At 47.1% G+C, this 21241-nt stretch overlaps 6 protein-coding genes across 6 annotated transcripts; 2 read left to right on the forward strand and 4 right to left on the reverse strand.

Moving 5' to 3' along the window:
• Positions 1 to 587: 587 nt before the first annotated feature.
• On the reverse strand, positions 588 to 7848 carry CDC39 (CCR4-NOT core subunit cdc39; the record flags this gene model as incomplete). Its single annotated transcript, XM_049255110.1, has 5 exons — positions 588 to 653; positions 715 to 1614; positions 1665 to 6673; positions 6723 to 7047; positions 7114 to 7848. 5 exons carry the CDS (start codon positions 7846 to 7848, stop codon positions 588 to 590), a joined length of 7035 nt encoding a protein of 2344 aa, XP_049105965.1.
• Positions 7849 to 9531: 1683 nt separating this feature from the next.
• On the forward strand, positions 9532 to 12941 carry HOF1 (formin-binding protein; the record flags this gene model as incomplete). Its single annotated transcript, XM_049255111.1, has 7 exons — positions 9532 to 9574; positions 9639 to 9743; positions 9799 to 10085; positions 10137 to 10349; positions 10400 to 10498; positions 10557 to 12708; positions 12772 to 12941. The coding sequence occupies 7 exons, from the start codon at positions 9532 to 9534 to the stop codon at positions 12939 to 12941; spliced, it is 3069 nt and encodes a 1022-aa protein (XP_049105966.1).
• An 842-nt stretch (positions 12942 to 13783) lies between these two features.
• LOZ57_006091 (uncharacterized protein) lies at positions 13784 to 14546 on the reverse strand (the record flags this gene model as incomplete). Its single annotated transcript, XM_049255112.1, has 4 exons — positions 13784 to 13854; positions 13905 to 14007; positions 14063 to 14105; positions 14188 to 14546. 4 exons carry the CDS (start codon positions 14544 to 14546, stop codon positions 13784 to 13786), a joined length of 576 nt encoding a protein of 191 aa, XP_049105967.1.
• Positions 14547 to 14936: 390 nt separating this feature from the next.
• LOZ57_006092 (uncharacterized protein) lies at positions 14937 to 15712 on the reverse strand (the record flags this gene model as incomplete). The annotated part of the gene is made up of 2 exons (XM_049255113.1): positions 14937 to 15419; positions 15476 to 15712. 2 exons carry the CDS (start codon positions 15710 to 15712, stop codon positions 14937 to 14939), a joined length of 720 nt encoding a protein of 239 aa, XP_049105968.1.
• Positions 15713 to 16560: 848 nt separating this feature from the next.
• LOZ57_006093 (uncharacterized protein) lies at positions 16561 to 18134 on the forward strand (the record flags this gene model as incomplete). Its single annotated transcript, XM_049255114.1, has 3 exons — positions 16561 to 16753; positions 16823 to 17471; positions 17531 to 18134. The coding sequence occupies 3 exons, from the start codon at positions 16561 to 16563 to the stop codon at positions 18132 to 18134; spliced, it is 1446 nt and encodes a 481-aa protein (XP_049105969.1).
• Positions 18135 to 18821: 687 nt separating this feature from the next.
• LOZ57_006094 (uncharacterized protein) lies at positions 18822 to 21113 on the reverse strand (the record flags this gene model as incomplete). The annotated part of the gene is made up of 1 exon (XM_049255115.1): positions 18822 to 21113. One exon carries the CDS (start codon positions 21111 to 21113, stop codon positions 18822 to 18824), a length of 2292 nt encoding a protein of 763 aa, XP_049105970.1.
• Positions 21114 to 21241: the final 128 nt, after the last annotated feature.

Genomic DNA, 21241 nt, shown 5'->3' on the forward strand with positions numbered 1-21241 from the left:
GCTAAGTAACTAACTACGGAGGAGTGGTTCGCGAAATATTGACTTGATAAGGAGTCCAAACTAGGTTTCATAGGCAGTTAGATGCTCCGTATATGAATACAATTATTGAGTTCACTGACTACCATCCAACCACACCGGTGTTAGTTACATGTGTTCAGAATATCAAGCTAGCCTGATGCTGCAAACAGAGAACAATGGGGAATAAAGATCTATAAACCACGGGCGCATATACATGTACATACATAGGTAAGGGGATTAAGTATTGATGTATTATTTTAATTCACGTTGACAATGGCAACAAACCCCTGATAATGCATGTCCGTCCAAGAAGCAAAAGTTGAAGAAACCCCCGGACCATCCCACCAACACCGAGAAATCAATATGGAAAAGACAAAAACCAGGGTCGGATACAAATAATACAGGTCCCCCCCCCGTCGCGCGGTAGTCTCATAATCGTCATAGGTCACATTCCATTCAAACGACTGTCTTAAAAATGCAACATCTAGTAAAAATGGTCAACTATAGGTGGAAGATCGGACCCCTAAAGATCATAATCCATGTGCAAGAGTCAAACGCCCCCAGTATACCTAGGGAGTTGCTCCAGGGCTTTGTTGCTGGATATGCTGAAGTAGTGCCTCAAATAGGCGGCCGATCTATAACCACGGGTTAGCGACGTGCTTAATGGGAGGCTGAGATGGGACATTTCTTGCATACCTCTGGAGCTGCTTGAATAAACGGCAAGCGGAAAAAGGTATAGCTGCCGTTTTGTAAAAGCTCCTGTAGTGTAATAATCAATCCCCAAGGATGTGGTCGATGAACAATCAATCGTTCAAGTAAAACGCGGATGATTTGCTCACGAATGTCGGTTCCCTGTTGATCTGATTGATTGGATCCGAAGAGCTGGAGAATTACATGACTGAAGTAATGCGTGTGACTGTTCGGGTACCTGAGTTGATTCGCGATTGAACTAAGGAACGAATACCGGGCTTCTGGGTTGAATGCTTCAACTAGCTTCTCCAATAATGTTGACTGTGGCGAGTTGCTGAAGGACGAAGCTCCGTTCTTCTGGGTTATAGAGGAAACAGCACTCTGGCCTATATAAATGACAAGGCTCTCCAGTAAAGTTACATCGACATTGACGGGGACGAAAAAAAGGCCAGTGGATTTTGTAGGTGGATCATAAACGGCATCGCAAATTTGTCGGACAGCAGAATCGGTGGAAGAGGTGTTTTTTAAGGCGTTGTCAATAACGGTTATGAGATCTGCATCCTGGAGGGGGGCCACAATGTCACCTGCAATTTTAGGCGCTTGCCTAATCTCATCCAGTCGATCCACTCTTAGCCCGTCCCGAAATGGATCGGGCAGCTTCTGAAATGAAGAAGGGTAAGCACTTAGAACCAAGTTTCGGAGTTGGCTGCAGTGTGCTGGAATGACGGTACAGAATCGGAAATGGTTCTCGGCCACAAACTCGGGAAAGTCGTGGTGCAATATGAGCAGAATTCGTAGGACTCCTTTGTATAAATCTTTTGCCACGAAAGAAGTGTTTCCAGGTTTAAGTTGCTCGCCAATGTACGACAACATAGCCTGTACAATCTTACAGTACGATTCCCACCCCTAATTCTCTAGTCAGTATAAATCTTCGATAGCAGCAAAGAGGCACCTACCTGCTCGTCCTCCGTCGTAAGCATTCCCGCCATAAAGACACGGTGCGATATTAGTGATAGCCAACCGTAAACAAAGCTCGGGCAGTTGTTCGGCTGCAGCGACAAAAAGATATCGGAAAAGACAAGCATCATTTCATGGTTTTCTGTCTGATGGAGATCATTCATTGTATATTCACAGAGGATACCTGAAAATAGCCTGAAGAAGATCCGCTGATTAAAATTATCGCCCCTCATAACTTGATGATGGTTTAATACTAGCACCAAGAGGGAGAGGATTGAGTTGAGATAGGCAGCCTTATTCTTCTGGACGGCACCGTCAGTTTCTCCTTGGAATTTCACTAGCAGGATAACCAATTTTGCCAGGGCATCGATATAGAGGAAGGCTTCGTCCAGGTTCCCATTCAAGCTTTGAGACTCATGCTCAAACATTGCAACGGAAATGTCAATGCTTAGCCTGAAAAACAAAGCTGAATCCTCTTGGTTATTCATAACCTGCCGTTGGTGAACGTCTTTTAGGAAAGTGCTGTATAATCTATCATTTGCACCAGAAAACTTGTAAACTCCAATCCACTCACTAAAAATATACTCCATTTGATCCCTCTTGGAGCGAGCCTGGTCGCTAAGGAGCGTGTGCACAGATTCAGGGATGCCAGATTCACGAAGTTTTGTAATGACCTCGTTGCCAACAGGTAGATTTGGGTCTTCAACCAACCACAAATTCAAAGCTGTCAAGCTCCCTGAAAAATCTGATCTCAGCGCAGAAGGTTCGTCACTAAAAAGGACCCGAGCCATGAGGGAGGACAGTAAATCCAATGCTGCGACGTTCTTTTCTTTAATAAGTTTAGCGAGAATCATGTCAACACGATGGAGGTCCATCAGGCCGGCATCTATTAATGCCACAGTCACAGGAACGTTGAACATCTGACCATCCTCGACTTCGGCAAGAATGGCCCAAGTATATCGCGCCACTAGGGACGATAGCTCACAAATTTTAGAGAGTAGATGAACAAGCACTTCGATTTCCAGAGTATTTTCGGCTTGAGTGTAAAGTGCGCTGCAAATTTTAACCGCGGTCAACCTCGCAAATTCTTCGCCATTTGGTGATGATAAGATGGCACGGAGAATTTGGTTATATTCTTGAAGAATAGGGCTGTCTCTCCAAAGGTCCTTAATATGTTCCTCTGGGGCATCGCGAGCCGTTTGCTGAAGATCTACAACTAATTTTTCGATCTTCTCGCGAGGATTCACCGAATCATGGAAGCCATTCAGTTGAGGTTGGGAACTAGTAAGCATTTGTTGCTGAATGCCGGTATCTTGCTGTGCCTGAGACATTTGATGCGGTAGAGCTGGCTGTTCAGCTGGAGTAGATAAGTTAGGAATAGCAGGGAAGGCTTCTTGAAGAACATCGGGAAGCTGCTTTGTTGGGTCGGCTGACACGTTTTGAATATGACTTTGCACCACTCCGCGAGGCTGGCTGGCAAATTCTTCATAAATTGCCAATTGTTCTTTGTTTAGGCCACCTGGAACCTGCCTATATGGCTCGGGAATAAAGAACCCCCAGCGACTCATGTTTGGATCGATATATGGCTCATTTGGACGAGAGATCCTATGTTCACGGCGTGCTTCCAATTGAGTTTCCATAACTTTCTCGATTTCCGGAAGCGACCTTTCTTCGGCGGCCTTTTCAACAATACCGCATGCTGCATCGAGGTTATCATTAACACACATGAGAATCAATCCTTCAGGCATTGCTTGATCTGAATAGTCTTGCTGGATCATGCGAATGTAGTTTGTCATATTGATTTTGAGAGGTTCCTTGCATGTCACTACAGCCAAACTTCCAGCTAGTGCTCGAACCATGGCACATGCTGCCTGGCGAACTTTCTCGTCATCCGGCTCCATAGCGAAATCTTTTACGATTAGCTGGGCCGTCGAAATCGATGCAATTGTGATAGAACGTTCCACAACAGGGGAAATTATCTCCCCAATTGCACGCTCAACAGCGTTATGAACAATCTGCCGGAGTACACTAGGATCGATGACCGAATTTGCGGATGGAGGATAAACTAAAATCTGGTCAAGATTAGATATGCTCGAGATTAGGGCAGCCGGTGATACGCGTTCATTGCGACTGGCCCGGTTCAAACCAGCAAGTGACATTTCATCAAAGCCTTCTAAACCTTCAGCAATGCTTGCGGCTGTCAAACCATCCTCTAGCTGCGGCGGCCGTTCCCTGATACAGGTGGATGGCTCAATACTCTTATGGTCAAGGTGCAAATCCCCACACAATACCTCGATTTCAAATTTCAGGATCATTTTAATCTCGGCAAAATGATATATTTCCATTAGCAATGCGATGATATCCATGAGCCATGGGTTGGGAGGCTTGAAAATCGTGGACTTCATCGCCTGACCTAATACTTTACAAGTAAAAGGAATGACGACAGTAAGACGTTGGGTGTCAAAGGCCTCGATGAGAAGGTCTTTAAAATAAATGTTTTTATGCTTTATTGGCCTATCTTTTGCAATAGTCAAAGATCCAAGCCAGCCTCCAATGTTTTTAAGGTGAGCACGATCAGTGGTAGAGTTTAGTGTAGACTCAGCATTCAAGAGGCGAATAGCGCTGACATATGTTTCTCTTAAAACTTCAGCCCAAAGAATCTTGCTGTCAATCAAACCCAGAAGGTCAAGGTAAAGCTGCTGAAAGTTTGGCTGTACTTTTGCCCGTTGCTCGACGATGTATGAAGCGAACCATTGGTGATGCTCTTCTTGAAGAACATCGCGCAGATCCTTTAACTTGGCGTCTATATTTTGTTCAGAGACGTTGTTTAAGATGAAGAGAATTTTGTCATGGACATCCTCGGTCGGCTCACGGGAAAAATCAGGGCGGAGCGGAGGATCGACATAGAGCGAGCGGAATTTGCGAGGAGTAGCATCATTGCCCACAAGGTCATCGACAGCACCATTTGCAAGTGCTAACCCGTCAACTAATCCATTGGCATCTCTATCGGAGTCGTTGACACGGTGGCCTTGTTCACGAAGAACTTCCTCTGCCTTTCGATATATTGCGCTCCCTTGGAGGCTTTGGACCTGCAGAAGGAGGCCGCAGAATCCAGGCCATTCCGAAAGGCGGTTGATAAGTTGTTCTATGGCCTCAACGCCAAATTTGTACATGGAATCATGTGGTTCATGGTCTCTGACTGCATCAAGGATCAGGCCGAGTCCCACCTTTAAAGGAATCCCAGATATCAGTTTAAAATTGATAATACCGCCAAACATGACGGCCGTTTTTGATAGGGCCTCCAGTGGGTATTCATTGTAGCAATGATATTCATCAATAAGGCCGTGGACCATGCATGTGAAAAGGTCTTGCTCAATAGGATCAGGGGAAGCTTTATAACGCCGCATCAATTCTAGAATTTCCCGCAGAGACAATTCCTCATGGTACATTTTTCCAAAGAGATCCTGCATTTGCTTCTCAACGCCGTCTGGGATAGCATTACTGTTTACCCCATTTGCTTCAATAATTTCATCAAATCCCTCACCATAATTTATAAGTCGAGGATAGGTCTGCAAACAAATACGTTGAATAGGAGTCAGATGCTCGTGGTCGGTAATATAGTCTTCTAATACTAGAAGTAGTGCGTATACTGTTTTGACAGCTAAGCTGACCATTTGGTGGGAAGCTTGCTCTTTTCTTTGCACACGTAACTCATCTTCGGCTTTGATTCTTAAAAATTTAGAAAGAAAGCCACCCATATCAACAGGTGTCTTTCGCGCTGCATCTTTGACCCATTGCTCTAAATCATAAGAACCTTTTTTGTGAGCCAAAGAGGCGAGGTCCATAGCCAAGCCATTGGTAAATCCAAGTAGATATTCAAGCCAGCCATGATCGACTGCATGGTCATAAATTAATCCAGTACATGAGGGATCTTGGGTGAAAGCATGAAACAACTGGTCGCCGACCCATTGACGATCAAGTTTCCACACACCATGAAGAGCGAATTGGTAGCCTTCTTGGCGTTTTGACACGAATATCATAAAAGACCTAATAACGAAATTGACTTGCACATTCGTCCACGGTTGAGGAATGGCGAAAGCAGAGCAAAGAAATGTGGGCAAGTCGTATTGTAAGATAGTCTTAACAAACGCTTGACTCTCTGGGGCAGCCCAGGTCACTGGGGTGAGAAGGATCAAGTCAAATATGGCTTTCACCGCGTCAAGAGAGCGGAGAGAATTATTGCGAATAGATTCTGCCTGTTGGCGAACCATTTCGGACGCATCATCAAATATTTCAATTGGAAATGTAGATCGAAAATTTGGAATAGTCGAGGTATCGATGTTGGAAGAAAGGAAGGCAGCTACGAAAGAAAACTGGGCATCCTTGTTTTCCCATTCACCGCCCCAAAGAAGCTGTATATCAAAATCTGGGTCACCATGAGCAAGAGGAAGAAGCAGGCTGAAGAGCTGAGAAAACTGGGCTGTATCGATCTCTAAGCTTTCCTTGTCAAAAAATCGAATTACTTTTTGCCAGCTAACGGGGTGTGTTGCTTGATTGTGCTGGATAGTAGCGACAAACAAATCTAGAGAGGGTTTTTGCCAGATTTGGGAATATATCATAAAAAGGAGGGTAACCGCGATTTGTTCCTCGTTGTAAGCATCAGGGCCAGAAGCCGCAATAGCATCAAGGAATGCATCTTGGGTGTTGAGTAACTTCGGCCCGCGAGCTTGTATTTGACGAACGAGGGAATATCTAGGATCTGAGAAAGCGAAGGTTTGCAGCGAGGCGTCAATTTCAGGTGGGACATCGGACTCTGAGGATTGATATCGCATTTTGGCAGCATATATGAGCTTCCGCTTCAGCTCATCATTAAGATTGCGAGGTGGATTGAAGACGAATCGCTCAATAGTGAGTGCGATAAAGGATGAAGTGAGGTCACTGTTCGATTCAGAAACAGCAGAAAGGCTTCGTAGAAATTGAGGCATAGAGGTAGAGAGAATGGCATCGGCTATAAACAGTCAGAGCCCAATCGGTGAGGCTAGATGTGGGGCACAAACCCTTAGTTCGCAAATCTGCCCTGTTCACAATTTTGAAGGCCAGAATTAGTGCAACTTTGGCAATAGGGTCCAACTTGAAGTGGTCTACAAAAGTGGACAAATCGAAGTCGCGAAATATGTCACCTTCTGAAGCGTCGATTGTTTCTGCAATCTTTCGGGCTTGATCGGCGTCTTGAGAAACCTTTTGCATCTCTTGAACTAGCAAAGGGTAATTTCCGGCATTCTCGACCGCCTTGTTAGTGCCAGGGAAAATCTGGGGAGCATTCCCAGAAAGAAGTCGCCTAAAATATTTCGAAAAAACTTCCATGCCGTTCGAGTCAACCAGCTACAACACTTCGGTTAGCGTGCTCACCGGTGATTTTAGGTCACATGAGAAATCAGAGAGCGATACCTTATGAATTTGAGCAGCTTTGGTTTCCCACTTTTCCTTCCCTTCTTTTTCGTTTATAGAATCCAAAAGAAGAAAAATTTGGGCTACTGATATCTTGGATAACGATGATTGACCAGCACCGATTCCGGCGATAGATGTACCCGCAGAGTTTTGCTTATCTGAGAACCCAACTGGGGAATTGACACCTGTCAGGAGCGGAGAAAAGGTGGCACCCCTTGATACGTTTGAATTACCTCCTCCTCCACCACCACCACCGCCGCCGCCTCCCCCGCCGCCTCCGGTCGCTGCCGCCGAGGTAGCCAGGTGCGATGCCGACGACGGAGTAAGGGCTCGAGATTTGGGGGATGTGAGCGACTGGCTAGGGTGTTGCTGGTGCTGGGCGCCAGTTTGAAGAGCAGCGAATGAAGCTGGTGTTGAAGCTGGCGAGGGGTTACTGCGGGCAGCTGGAAAGCGACCCGTGGAGCTTAATATGGCGGAGAAGGACGATGTTAGCGGGGACGTAGCGGAGGCACTCGGGCCAGGACTTTGGGATTGGGTAGGACGGCGAGAAGGAGATCCACCGGTGGAGGGGGAAGGGATATTCGTCGCAAGCGGCGTAAGCCCACGACGGATGCTGTTTTGGGACGCAGTAGTGCCCCAGGGAGACTGCTGAGACCTTGCGGGTCGGGAAGATGGTCTTTCGGTGCCAGAAGCAATCGAAGATTTGGCCGAATGCGAAGGAGAAGGGAAGGTCATCTAGGAGACGCGATCATCTGATCCAGCCTTGAAGAAGAGAATTGTGTTGAGGATGAGAGAAGGCCTGTGGCAAGACTACTGGTGGTCGAGATGCAAAGGTAGATCAAAAAAGATGGCAGCAGAGTGGGCAATTCCAATTGTTTCTAAGGCACTTCTTTACTCGATGGGGGGGAAGCAAGCAAAAGCGTAAACGTTGGCTGGTTGGGCTGCAGGAAGGACGATGGGAGGTGGTGAAGTTGGAGGTTTTCTGTGGTTCAGTCGATTTGGCTGCTACAGCGGGCGCAAAAGGCCAGCTCAGCAGTGCAGCTTGGGCCACAAAGCACCTTCAGCCTGATGGGACGGAAATCATGTGTTCATGATAGAGCAGTGTCGCACAGGTTATGACCTGGAGCATACCAACAACTTAGATGAGACGAAAGCTACCACTACATGCATCACCGCGCGGGGCCCTGGCTGCCGCTTGCTGGATGGTGAGCTCCCGCACTTGAAGCGCATTCGGCTTTCTAGCCTGCCGTAGATGCGTTTGTCACGTGCTGCAGCTGTTTTGCAGGTGTGGCTTGCGCGCCCAGAGAGACGATCGCCTCAGACCGCTACAGAGGGAGCACTCAGAGGCAGGGGTGCCCGCTCATCGGCGCCCTGAAGACACCTTGCTACAGCTGAGCGCCATATGGATTCTCTTTCGTCGTTTCCCCACTGCTCCCACTTCAAAATTTGTATCTTATGCTCGGTGACGGATAGGAATAGAATCAGCTGCGATTTATAGCTGTGGTATCCCTATTGGTGACCCCTGGACTGCGATTGGCTCACAGACCCCTTCACAGGGTGCCACAGCGCGATGTGATGTGCGCCTACTGACAAGTAACAGGGATAGGATGTGGTGTTTTGTCTCTCTCCACAAAAATTATTCTATCCCCCCAAGCGTGCGTTTAGGGTCGCATAGCAGTACCTAAACAGTTGTTGCCTTCCCCAGCGCAAAGTTAAGAACCGTGGTCCTTGCTGGCGCCCCTTTCCATACTGGCCCCAGCAGCTTCCAGTGGTGTGCGAGAGCTGTCTAGCCGAAGCCTACTATCCAAAAGAGCACGACGCAGCCGCCCGGAGTAAGACAACCAGGCGAAGGCCCCTTCATTACCGGTAATTCTATTCTGTAGTACCTTTCTTCAAACACATTGGCTATGTACGGAATAATGAACAGTGAGTGCCACATGGCACTGGTGACAGCAGACAAATGATACCACACGAATCCAATGCAGATTCCCGAGAGCCACCAAACAGCAGCTATGACAGCCCATACGGAGCACATAATCACTCTACTCCGCGGCGAGTGCGCCAGGTTCCTTCAGCAGTGTAGGGCTGAAGACGCGAGTTCCGCAAAAGAGGCGCCAAGCCCTTTCGGCCGCGCCTCGCTCTCGGTTGCCCCGTGAAACGGGCGTAAACAATGCCCGCCCGTTTGAATGGCGGGCGATTCTCACGGACAGGAGAGGGCCTGGGCTTGTTAAGGTTGGGGTCGATTGACGTTCGTGACCTTTTTGTGTATTTGGAGTTGTCTTTTCTCGACACGTACGCTTGCTTTGCTTTCATTTTTTCATCTAAGCAACGTCCGGTAAGGGCGGCCTCGGAAGAACAATTAATTATCTTTCTTTATGATCAAGTAATACTCGGCGTCTACGCGTTTAACATATCACAATGCCCGGAACTGTGGCGGCAGCTCCAACAGTATCGTTGTCCTGTAAGTGTTGATACTTTCTTGAGGATGACTACTTCTAAGCGGCTAATCGTCTACAATTCTCAAGTCGCGAATAATTTTTGGGGAAAGGATGATGCTGGCGTTGGTCCTATGCTGGAGCGCATGCACAATGCGAAAGTTACATGCGATGAGTTGAAGACCTTTTATAGCAGTGCGTATTTTCTTCTCCCTCTGGTTGACACGCACGGTCTCTGACAGAACGAAAGCCCGTGCTGCAATTGAAGATGAGTATGCTAGAAAGCTGTTGGCCCTATGCCGGAAACCCCTGGGTTCTTGTGAGGCGGGTACCCTTCGTGCCTCGCTAGATACAATGAGAGGGGAAACAGAAGCCATCGGGAAAACACATTCTGCCATTGCGTCACAGATGAAGGGAGAACTAGAGGAGCCTCTTGCTGCTTTCGCGGGGGGCATGAAGGAACGAAGAAAAATTGTCCAATTTGGAATCGAGAAGCTCCTTAAAACTAAAATACATCAGCTTCATGCAGTCAACAAGGTAAGAAGAGGCCAGCCCGCCTGTAACTCAATGGCGCTCATCAACGTATAGTCACGAGATCGATATGAACAAGACTGCCTTCGAATTAAAGGATATCTTGCTCAAGGACACATGGTAATGGGACAAGAAGAACGGAAAAACAAAGCGAAGCTCGAGAAAACGCAAATTCAACTAGCTTCTAACAGCAATGAGTACGAATCCGCAGTAAAAATTCTCGAAGAAACGACTGGCCGGTGGAATAAAGAATGGAAAGCTGCTTGTGATGTAATTGCCTTACGATGACTTTTGCGATACCCTGCTGATTATGGCTGCAGAAATTCCAAGATCTAGAAGAAGAGCGTTTGGACTTTACCAAAAGCAGTCTTTGGACTTATGCAAATGTTGCATCTACGGCCTGTGTTAGCGATGACGCGGTATGATGCTCCCCAGTCTGAATGATTTTTGGATATTTACTGAATTATGTATATCTAGTCTTGCGAGAAAATTAGGGTATCATTAGAAAACTGTGAAGTTGAGAAGGATATCAGCCTATTTATTCGGGACAGGGGCACAGGGCAAGAAATACCAGCTCCTCCAAAATATATTAATTTTTGCCGAGGAGATGTAAACGACGCAAGCTCCGAAGTATCAGAGGAGGAAGGCTATTCGGTCGCTCAGTTTCAGCGAACAATTAATCCTGCATTTCGAAGTTCTTCTCCGCAGCCATCAACCTACGAATCTCACCATGACCCTGACTCTGAACTTGCAAGAAGAATGAACCATTGCGATATGGACGCGCCGTCGAGCAGGGAGGCGACTGTCACCCCCCAGAAATCAGCACAGCACGCCCAACTTTCACAAGCCAACAGGCCATCTCTGCAACCAGATTCAGATCAAATATTGCAGCCAATACAACAACATATGCAACCTATGCAAGCGATCCAGCCTATTCAACCGCCACAGCAAACTCATCATGTACCACCATCACAGGTGATGCAACCAATCCAGACCGCGCAAGCAACGCATCAAGCCCAACAGATACGGTCCATGCCACCGGCACAGCAGATGCAGATGGATCCGAGGCGTGGGAATGCTTTACCGCCGAATTACGAACCTAGCCAGCACGGAGATATCCCAGCAGTTCCTCATAATGAGTATCCAACGGATGGCATGACTATGTTTTGTCGAACAGGCCCTCCTTCGGACAAAAGTTCAACTTTGAGTGCCAATCGCCCTTCCAGTCGAGAATCTCATTCCTACAGTGAGGTGTCGAATCCTACATCTTTCTCCAGCATCGAACCGCCAAGCGGAAAGCAATCCCCCACAAAGCCTATCAATGGCGTTCCCATGCCCGGTATGACTGATGCCAAACCACAAGTCCAAAAGAAACGCAGTGCATTTTTTAGCAACAGCCCATTCCGTAGGAAGAGTAAGCATGAGAAAGAACGTCAGGCCCAGCAAGCTACTCCTCCCCAGACGAATCGTAATACATGGGCAGGCCCAAAGCAGACGAAAACCCCAAGTCGCATATATAATCGCCAGCCTGCCCTTGAAGCTGAAAATGGAAGTGGAAGCCCCGAACCTGTTGACCCCAGAGCAAATTTTCAACTGAACATCGGGAATAATGTTTTTGATGTTGCCTCACCTGAAGCAACAGCACAGCGAGGACCTCAAACAAAGAAAGACCCTGATGCGGACCCCATTGCCCAAGCCCTTGCTGATCTTAAGGTTGTTGGAAAGCAGTCGTCTGTACGAGTTTCGGCGGACAGATACCATGGACTCTCAACCCCAATGGGGCCTGCAGCCCCTGCACAGCAATCTCAACCTCAACCACAAGACAACAAACAGAGAGTGAAACGAGTTACACCTCCGCCATCATATAGCGATACACCACCTGTGAAGCGACTGGATGCACCCCGACCAGCATTCACTTCTGCTCAGATGCAAAAGACCACTCAAAAATATGTAGGACAAACACAGAGCTTGTTCAATACCCCTACTAGAGCGCAGCGAAACACACCACCAGCCCAAAATATCCAGCAAGCCAGGCCTATTAGCCGTGCTGCCTCCCCTGCCCCGAGAAGAAGCACAAGTCCACAGCCACCAGCGCAAGCGGAGCGTCATCAACCGCAGTACAGCACAAACAAACCGAGTCCTAGTGCATATCAATCTAGCAGTATGGGTAGTAGATATCGACAATCGCCAGGTGCCTCTACTACCACTACCCCGACTAAACCTACTATGGAGCGTTCTTACTCACCCCAATATACTCAGCGTGCGTCCCCTAGTCCCGCACCTCGAGCCTCCCCAAGCGTTGCATCCCGTGCCTCTCCCAGTATGGCGCACCGCTCTGTTTCCCCTCAGCCGCAATTTATGCGCGCGGAACGGCCTGCAAGCTCGAATGGTATGGAGCTCCAATTGTCCGCAAACCAGATGGATATGCATGGGGGAGGAGCTGGAGAATATACCGGCCATTCCAGGTCTTACAGCAATGTAGACAATACCAAACGTCCGATGAGTATGTATTATGGCTCCGCATCCGACGTTGGTTCCAGCGTGCAGCCATACCGGAGCAGAAGTAGAAGTATAGCAACACCAGACTCGCGGCCTTTGAGCAGAGATGGACGCCCAATTCTACATTTTGGTAAGCCTTTTTCACCATCTGCCTCATGTGCCTTTTCTCTTTCTAATACTTCCTTTCATCTAGCTCGAGCAATGTACAGCTATACAGCTGCAATACCAGAAGAGCTGGGTTTTATGAAAGGTGACATTCTTGCAGTTCTCCGCCATCAAGATGACGGCTGGTGGGAAGCTGAAGTTACCGGCAATCCTACTGCTCCTGGTCTCGTACCAAGTAACTACTTGCAACAGTGCTAGATTTTGGCTACCAAGGTTCGTTTGTATTTGCGCAAATGGTTTTTCTTGTGGATGTTTTGCTAAATGAGTGACATGACGCATTTACTGATCAAGTCTCATAACGGATTTCTTTTGTTACAGACTGACCTTTTTTGTTCGCAGCTTGAGTCGACTTTGGCTAATTTCTTTGATCTCTCACTCCTTCATAATTTTCCCTGCTTGCTTGGCCCCCCCTTTTTAACCTGAATACGATATCCCGCCTATGATCATGATGTTGACCATCTCCTTCTTATTTGACATTCCCGATACGACCTGTGCATATTGTGCCGTATACTTCCGATAGCTGTCTGCAATTTGCTATTGTTTTCTAGCTCTCACGTAAAATTGGGTTTGATTTATGTGATACGTTTAATGAGAATGGTATACCGTGTCCATACTTTTGGTTTAACCTGGGATGCAGTCTAACGTAAGAAAACATAAGAATCTTTCTTGGGGAGGCAAACAAGTATATACTACATGGTACCACAATCTAACCAAACCGTTTGGGTGGAACGGAGAAGAACTCAACTTGCTCATAAACAGATTTTTGGGGACACAGCCTGATTGCATTGTACTATAATCCGGAGTATAATTCAAAAACAAAGTCCTACCAAATAAAATAGATCGGTTTGAAAACAACTTATGGCTGCCCTGCAGTATGCATATATGGAAACTGATAAAGCGTTTGGTAGACATGGCGTACAATACAGTGATAAACTCCAGCTCAAACGCCGGAACCAATCAAAAAAGAATGATAGTTATACACGGCTGAAAATTATAGACGATTGAAGTAGCTTCCCTTGAAAACCAAAAGTATGAAGAAGCTATTCGTCGTCAACGAAGGAGTTGGCTAGGCGACCGAAGAAAGGCACTTCGTAGTGTTCGAGCGTGTCAACTGCCGCTGTCAGCTATTAGATATTACGTAGCTTGGTATTACAGTCTTACCATCCCGATATGCATGTGAGGCAAGGAATGCGATTAAACCGATATCAATGACGAAAAGGAGCCACGAGATGAAGCTCGTCCATGCAAATAACATGTGGATTATCTGCATAAAAAAGTCAGCTATTCTTCACGTTAGAAGTAAGCCCGAATCGACGTACAAAGAGTGCCGTAAATACCATGCTAGATTGCCAGGCATGAAATCTAGGAGGATAGACCAGTCAGACATTGCAAATCTAAACGCATTTATGTGATTAAACCACGGCTATTTTCATCTAGTACATACCGCACATAGTCACTCTTATGCTCCAGTAGCAAAAGAAATACGCCTCCTGCTGGTGGCAGTAGCACATACGCCAACATGGCCTCGATATGGAGAGGTATCGGCAGACTCGTTTCGAACGCGCTCACATCCAGCCGCCCAGCCTCGACATATCTCTCTCTTCCAAATCCCGAATTTCCATTGTTCTCTAAACTGTTTCTTCCCTGGCCAGCAAAAACACTTGGAGAAGGTAGGTGGTTTGGGGAGGTGCCTTGCGCTGGCGGGGACGACCTTGGTGACTTTGTACGGTTGGCGTCTGTGATAGAAGGGGAGAGCGCGCGTTCGGCATCAGGAGACTCATCTTGGTACGGCGCGAAATTCATGGTTCGTTCGTCTTCCTTAGATCCGCAAGCTATCCATTGATGAGTTTGAGTGTATCCCAGCTTGGAAATTGACTGTTTCGAAATCACGCGTAAGTTCAAGCTCAAGCTTCGCCCTTGGCAGTGCGTGGGGGAAGTTACATAGTTACAACATCTAAATACTCAGTACTCCGTACGGAGTACAAAAAGGTGTATATAGGGCCAAATTCGTCAACATGAATGTCGGATTTACTCATTAGGTGGCTGAATATTCATAGATATGATAAGATGTTAGATGCATCAACGCGAACACATATTTAACTATAGGAATTCACGGATGTATGTATTGAATATTTGTGATTGGGGTATCATAGAGACGATGAATGCAAAAACGGCCTTATACAACCAATTACTTCAATTGCCACGAAGCCGCCCTCGGTTGTTTGTACCAACTGTCCCTCTTGTGGTAGTGGATGGTGGTCTCCTAAGACCGGCTGTCCCTCTGCCCGTCGCGCCCCTCGACACACCGCGTGTCCCGCTTCCGCTAGTCTGTGATGTACTTGAAGTAGATGAAGGATTTCGCCCCACTGTCCTGGTTCTCCCTCTTGATGAGATTGTCCGTACATTCTTGTTCGTGGCTACAGTGGTCGCAGCTCTTTTACGTTCCTCTTCGGCCGCTTTCTGAGCCAACGCCTCCCTCCGTTGTTGCTCTTCTAATTCTCTTCGTTCAGCAGCCTGTTGTTTCAATAAGGCCTCATTTTCAATGTCTGCCATATCCTGGGTTGCGCCTTGCCAGGATGGGTTTAAAATGAGCCTCTGGTTATGTTCCGTCTGAGAAAGAATCCGTGTCCACGTATCGAGAAGGGTAGAGGCTGAGCTAACCGTACGAGAAACATTCTATTGTACTACCTGTAAGTAATAAGTAGAAATAAGCACATTGAACTCTGCTTTACCTCCATGTTGCCCTTTGCGCGCTCTAAACTTTCAACCACGCCTTCAATCACGCTATTAATGTCCCGTACTGTTTGCAATTCTGTTCTCAGAGCCCGTTCCCTTTCTTCCACTGACGGCAACTCTTCAGTATTGCTAGAACTTTGGTTTGGTTGGTGCTTCGTGTCCGAGTTCCAAGTATCCTCTTCGGAGTTCTGTTGCAGATGTAAATCTGCCATCTCATTGGTAAGGTGGGCCATGATTCGTTGCTCCCTCTCCAAGCAATTTGTGCTGGATCATAGACGTAAACATCCGGGGGATATTAAGTCGTTACCATACAGATAAGGCACCAGATAGCCCGAACAATGAAGCGGCTTCGCGGGTTTGAATCTTTTATGTTGCAAGTCATGGCCGGCGTTGATTGGCCTAATGGAAGAGGCACTGGGCGGCTAACCACTTCAGGCATTAGGTTGTGGCTGGTATACCACCTGAATGCACTTCAACATCATGAAGCCGACTTGATCTCCTCTCCTCATATACCTCAACCTTTGGTCTCCTTTACAATATTCCACAGCTACCGTTACTCGATCTTTAGGTCTTGGAAGTATATCGGGAATCGTGGCTCGCTTGCGATAGCTTGTCGGAAATTTTGTTGTTGCGACTCCTGCCTGGACGCGACCTCGCGGGACTGCGGATGTACACGAACACTTGCTGCTTGACTACGATCTCTTCACTACTCGTGTCTAGATACTCCGAAAATATAGCTGCATTCTGCTAAAGCTATAAGTCTGATTGCTGGGAGACCCGGCCCCGACTCTGTCTGAGACGCGTTTATCAACTGCGGATGATCTCGATTTCTTACTGGCGCTCGCGCTTACCAGCCGCTTGTTCAGTCGCTTGGATTATCTTCATACTATCCCGATAAGGTTGCTCTGGGAGTCGGATCTTACCCTTTTTTTTGGTTGTGCCGCCGATTTCAGTAAGCATTTCAAACTACTCTGACCATCGCGAGAATAAACTTGTAAACACTGACCAGGTTATCCTTCAGTATATCCTATTGCAATACCGAGATTTAAAGGGACAATTTTGGGGACCAAGAATCTTTCAAATGGCGACTACTCCTCCCCCTCGAGGAAGGCTGCGAACCCCCCCTGCTCCTCTTTGTGGTGCTGGATATGACAATTATTCCCCATATTCCTGTTCACCAAGACGGTCAAAGCGTATTGCAACTCGTGATACATCTGAATACTGCTTAATTCAAAGCCAAAAATGCACTGGTTCCAATGATCCTATACAGGCTGGTGAGTCAGAATGCTCTGATGTGCAATCGCCTCATTGGTTTTCAAGCCAATATTCTGACGATGCACTAGGATTGGACGGCAACTCCCATCATCTCAGTTTTGATTCAGACGAATCACCGTTTATCCCCCGCTCACCTGATAAGTCACCCATTGCTTCACGTGAAGCAGAAGAAATCAGAACCAACTCTAAGCGACAACACACTCCTCATTCATTATTCGCTAAAACACACACTGGCCATAACCCCAAGAACACTTTCACCTCACTTCAGCCTTCTCACAACACCATGGAAAATTCACACAAGCAAATTTCAATGACAGCAGGGATGCTTCCAACGCCAGCAAAAACGCCTCGTAAGAAGCAGATTGCGAACCCTGAGCCTGTCGCGCGAACTCTATTCGCCAAATCCCCGCACAATATGGACTCTCAGAATCGTTCGAAAGGCAAAAAATACAGTGGATTTTCTCTAGAAAGCTTCCATGGCGACCCTCAGCCGACAAGCTCCAGCTCCATTGAAATTTATACGGATATTAGGGATCGCATTCCTTCTGTCAATCCTGCAGAAGACAATCCTTTTATTACTGGAACACAGTTTGACACACCCAAGGGCGATAACTGCGACGGGCAATCGAAAAGAAGAAGACTGAGCAAAGATAAAGAAAAGCGCGACCCTGCCGTGGATGAAATGGTAAAACGCGATGACGGTATACTCTATGTTTTGTAAGTTCTATCTACCCAGGCCCTTTTGTGCTAAGTCGTTTCTAATTATAATTATATAGCCGTGGAAGGAAGGTGTTTCGCAAATTCACACCAGATGATCCCGAAGAATCCGATGGCAGTAGTGAATCCGGTCTTATGGATTCTCTAGATGACATCCCCACCGGCAGAACTCGCCCTATGACTCGTTCATCCATTAAACCCCGCGTCCTTTTCCCATCCACCGAGCAATTCCGCACTCGTGCGTCAAAGGCAGATGCTATGAAACAAGTCCTACATAATACACAGACTGATGATGATGAAGAAGAAGAAGAAAAAGAAGAAGAGAATGACACACCTGAAGTTGGACCTGTTACCCCTAGACAAAAAGCGACTTTTGAGACAGCTGAGCTGCCAGTTACCCCACCAACAAAAATGACGTGCCTGGAGACGCCCTCAACCCCTCTTGCTTCAGGCCGCTCTCTTCGCTCCCATGTCAAGAAAACCGAGCCTGAGATTACTCCAAACAATCATATTACGCCAAGTGGAAATCGTTCTAGTCCTTTCGATCGCTGGACGCGTACCAAAGCGAAGTCTTCTACCAGCGAGAGAGGAAAGAAAAGGACCTCCAGCACCCTTGGACGTAGCACTCAGTCTCAATCCAAAAAGGTTCATCAATCGGGGTGAGTATTTGGACCACGTTCAACAGTAACATTTCCGAAATGTTTTTTCAGTTGTTGGACTCAAGGTATCAACTATTTCAATTTCATCAACCTACAATACTCCTCTCCTTCTAAGCTCTTATGATGCCTATGACTTCTTTTCTCTTTCTCTTTATTCCAGCTGCTTACCCTTTTTTTTTGTCTTTATTCTTTTATGGAAATCAACCAATCAACTTTCTGTTTTGTGCATTTCTGTGTTAGTTGGCAATCTTATTCTTCCCCCCCCCTCCCCCCCTTTTTTTTGAGCCAAAGACTTCCCTTGTCTCCTTGCTCGCCAATATTGGCAAATCTGGAATTGGTGAACTATGGTATTTGATGGAAAGAGGAGTGGAACGAGTGGAATTTGTTTTCCTTTTTGTTTTGCCTGTCGCACCACGGACTCAATTTGGCGATTGGGCTTTTTATTAGGACGAGGTACATTAGTTAAGGCCAAGCCAACAACGTAAATTTGCATTAATCAAACTGCAGTAGCAAACCGAAGTACTAATTCTCAATTCCTCCCATGTCTTGCCATGAATATCATTATCATAACCATCATTAAACAGGCAACTTCTATCCAACGTATGCACCAAGGCATTCTATGTACACTTCTAATGCTATCAGCCGTTTTGGTAGCCCATTGATACTAATACAAGCAAGAAAATCACTCTTGTTACTGTACAATATCCAGATCATCGTCCGAATATGCGTCTTGGCTTGTTTCCAAGCTGTCTCTACCGGCTTCACGAATCCCTTTTGCGGTTATAAATCTCGTCTTCTTCACTGGAGACAGCCGCACATTGGTACTTGTTACACCATTGCTGCTCGCAAAATCCCGTTTCTTTATTCTTCCCAGCTTAACGTTGCTTGCACTTTTGGGGTTTTTGTCTAAGCCTAATGCTGCCCTTGCTGACAGTAGGTCGTCACCTGTGCGATATTGTGATGAAGTTCCAGAAGATGCCGGCTGTGAGTCACTGCACGACTGTTCAGATTGCTGAGCACGCATGTACTCGGAGCCGACGCTTTTGAACTCGCCGAGTCTTTTAGCAATATTGCGTTCTTTTTCTCGATCTGCAAGTCGTTTTCGAAACCTATCACTCTCACTTTCCCCACGGCGATGAAAGGAATCTCCGCCATTAACAAAAGGGTTATCGGCATCTATCAGACTTGCAGCAGAGCGCAGACCTAAAGCACTCGATCCCGCATGTCCTGGAACTGGAGGTGCAACGTAGTACATTGATCCAGAGGTCCGATCATAGACAGCACCTTCGCTCTTAAGGCCTTTTTCTGATCTTTCATGACCTCGGCCCACACGGCTACCAAACCTCCCCCGCCGAGGGTCTCGACCGAACCCCGGGCCACTGTTAACTTCCATTCTTTTTGAAGTTGTTTTTTGCAGCTGAATGTCGACATGAAAGTCGCAAAATTCGGTTTTGCGGCCGTCAACCCAGGCATCACAGGTTTTGCCATCTTTCTTTACTGCCTTGCAAAAACCAATGTCCTGAGCAGTTCCAATCTCTAGAATTGTATCATCGGAAGATGATATAGTAAGACTGAAGCGGTTTGTATTGATTTTATCAGGTGGCGGGGGCATGATGCAAGGATTCAAAATGGCAATCAGTGTTCCCGGTGACATTTTGTAGTATTTCGGAAATGCAGTAGAAAATAAGAAGAGATCAAGACTCCATTTGAGGTCAGTTAAGGTGAGGACCATGTATTTACTTTGATTGTTAAGGCCATCATCGTAGGGGTCCTTCTTGTTTTCAAGCCCCGGCTTCTTCTCTTTATGCTCCCTGGGCGTTGATTTTGACGCAATGACACCAAATACAACATAATCGCCATCAGTATCAGGGAGGTCAAAGTCAGGAGCTTTCACTGTTTTGAGCAAGTCAGGTATGCACAGCCTTTTCATTGATTCTGTTTTGCGTGTAATGTATGAGTGTGGTAAGATTCGACTTGAGAGGTGAAGACCGGAAAATGGCTCAAACTTCGAAGGATCAGGAGCTTTTATCCCATGTCTATGAACATCATTTTCGGTACGGTTGCTTCGTGAGGTAGAGTTACTGCGCTCCAGAGACGTCGTGTCTCTTGATGAGGGTCTTGAATCTGTGACTACAGACACAGTATTATTCCGACGCAGGGGCGAGCGCGGCCTATCATACGACTGCATAATGTCAGCACGGCTGAACTCTGGGACAGGAGGTTTCCCAACTGCAAGACTGGTGTTGGCTGGATTCTGTTTCTCTGCAGCCACCTTGAAATGTTCTAGCTCTTTCTTGTTCACGTCAAACCCGGCTCGTCGATTTCGCGCTACATTTTGAACTCTGTCCCATTTGGCTTTTGTTATTGCCTTGCTTTCACGAAGCCTTTCACTAAAGCTTTTGATTTTGGGGGTTTCAAAGGTTGGGAAACTCTGCGACACCAGCGCAGAGTGATTCGTTCCTCGCGTATGCTGTCTTGTAAAACTAGAGGAGCTTCCGGGTCGCGAGGACTCTCTGGATAGTGGAGGCCGTTTGAGGGAGACTTGGTCCCCTTTTAGGCCCTTGTCGATACCCCAGGCGACCCGCCTTGGAGATATTGGATCCCTGGGAGTCGCCGCTTTCCGTAGAGGCGACAATGGCACCTGAACACCATCTTGATTGCCGCTGACTCCTGACTTAACCAAAGAATGTATGCTGGTGTTGGAGTCTCTCGATTCTCCCCGAACGTGACTACTGTCTGTCCCAGAGCTTGGAGGTTTCGATCTTAATTCGTTCTGGTGCTGTAATTTCTTCAGCTTCAAGCGGGCCTCGATAGCTGCAAGTTTCAGTTGCAACGTCTCCTCGTCATCGTCCTCATCGGCACCATAATCCGTGTTGTCCAACAACTGGCTGGCCCTGCTCTTGCTCGGACTCAGATTCGTGCGAGTCGTAAGCCTCCGCTGCTGCATCTCTTGGAATTTCCGGCGACCGCCAGGCGAGCTCATCAGAGCGTCGTGCGGGGATTTGGGAGGCCATGGTATTTCAGCCACTAGTCTCCGTCAGCTGCGCAAAGTGAAGGCTAGTAGAAAAGACATACTTATACGATAAGCAGGCGGGGGGTCGTCTATGTTGT

The sequence above is a fragment of the Ophidiomyces ophidiicola genome (genome assembly GCF_022830035.1).
Source record: "Ophidiomyces ophidiicola strain CBS 122913 chromosome Unknown scaffold_35, whole genome shotgun sequence".
In the NCBI taxonomy this organism is placed as follows: Eukaryota; Fungi; Ascomycota; class Eurotiomycetes; order Onygenales; family Onygenaceae; genus Ophidiomyces; species Ophidiomyces ophidiicola.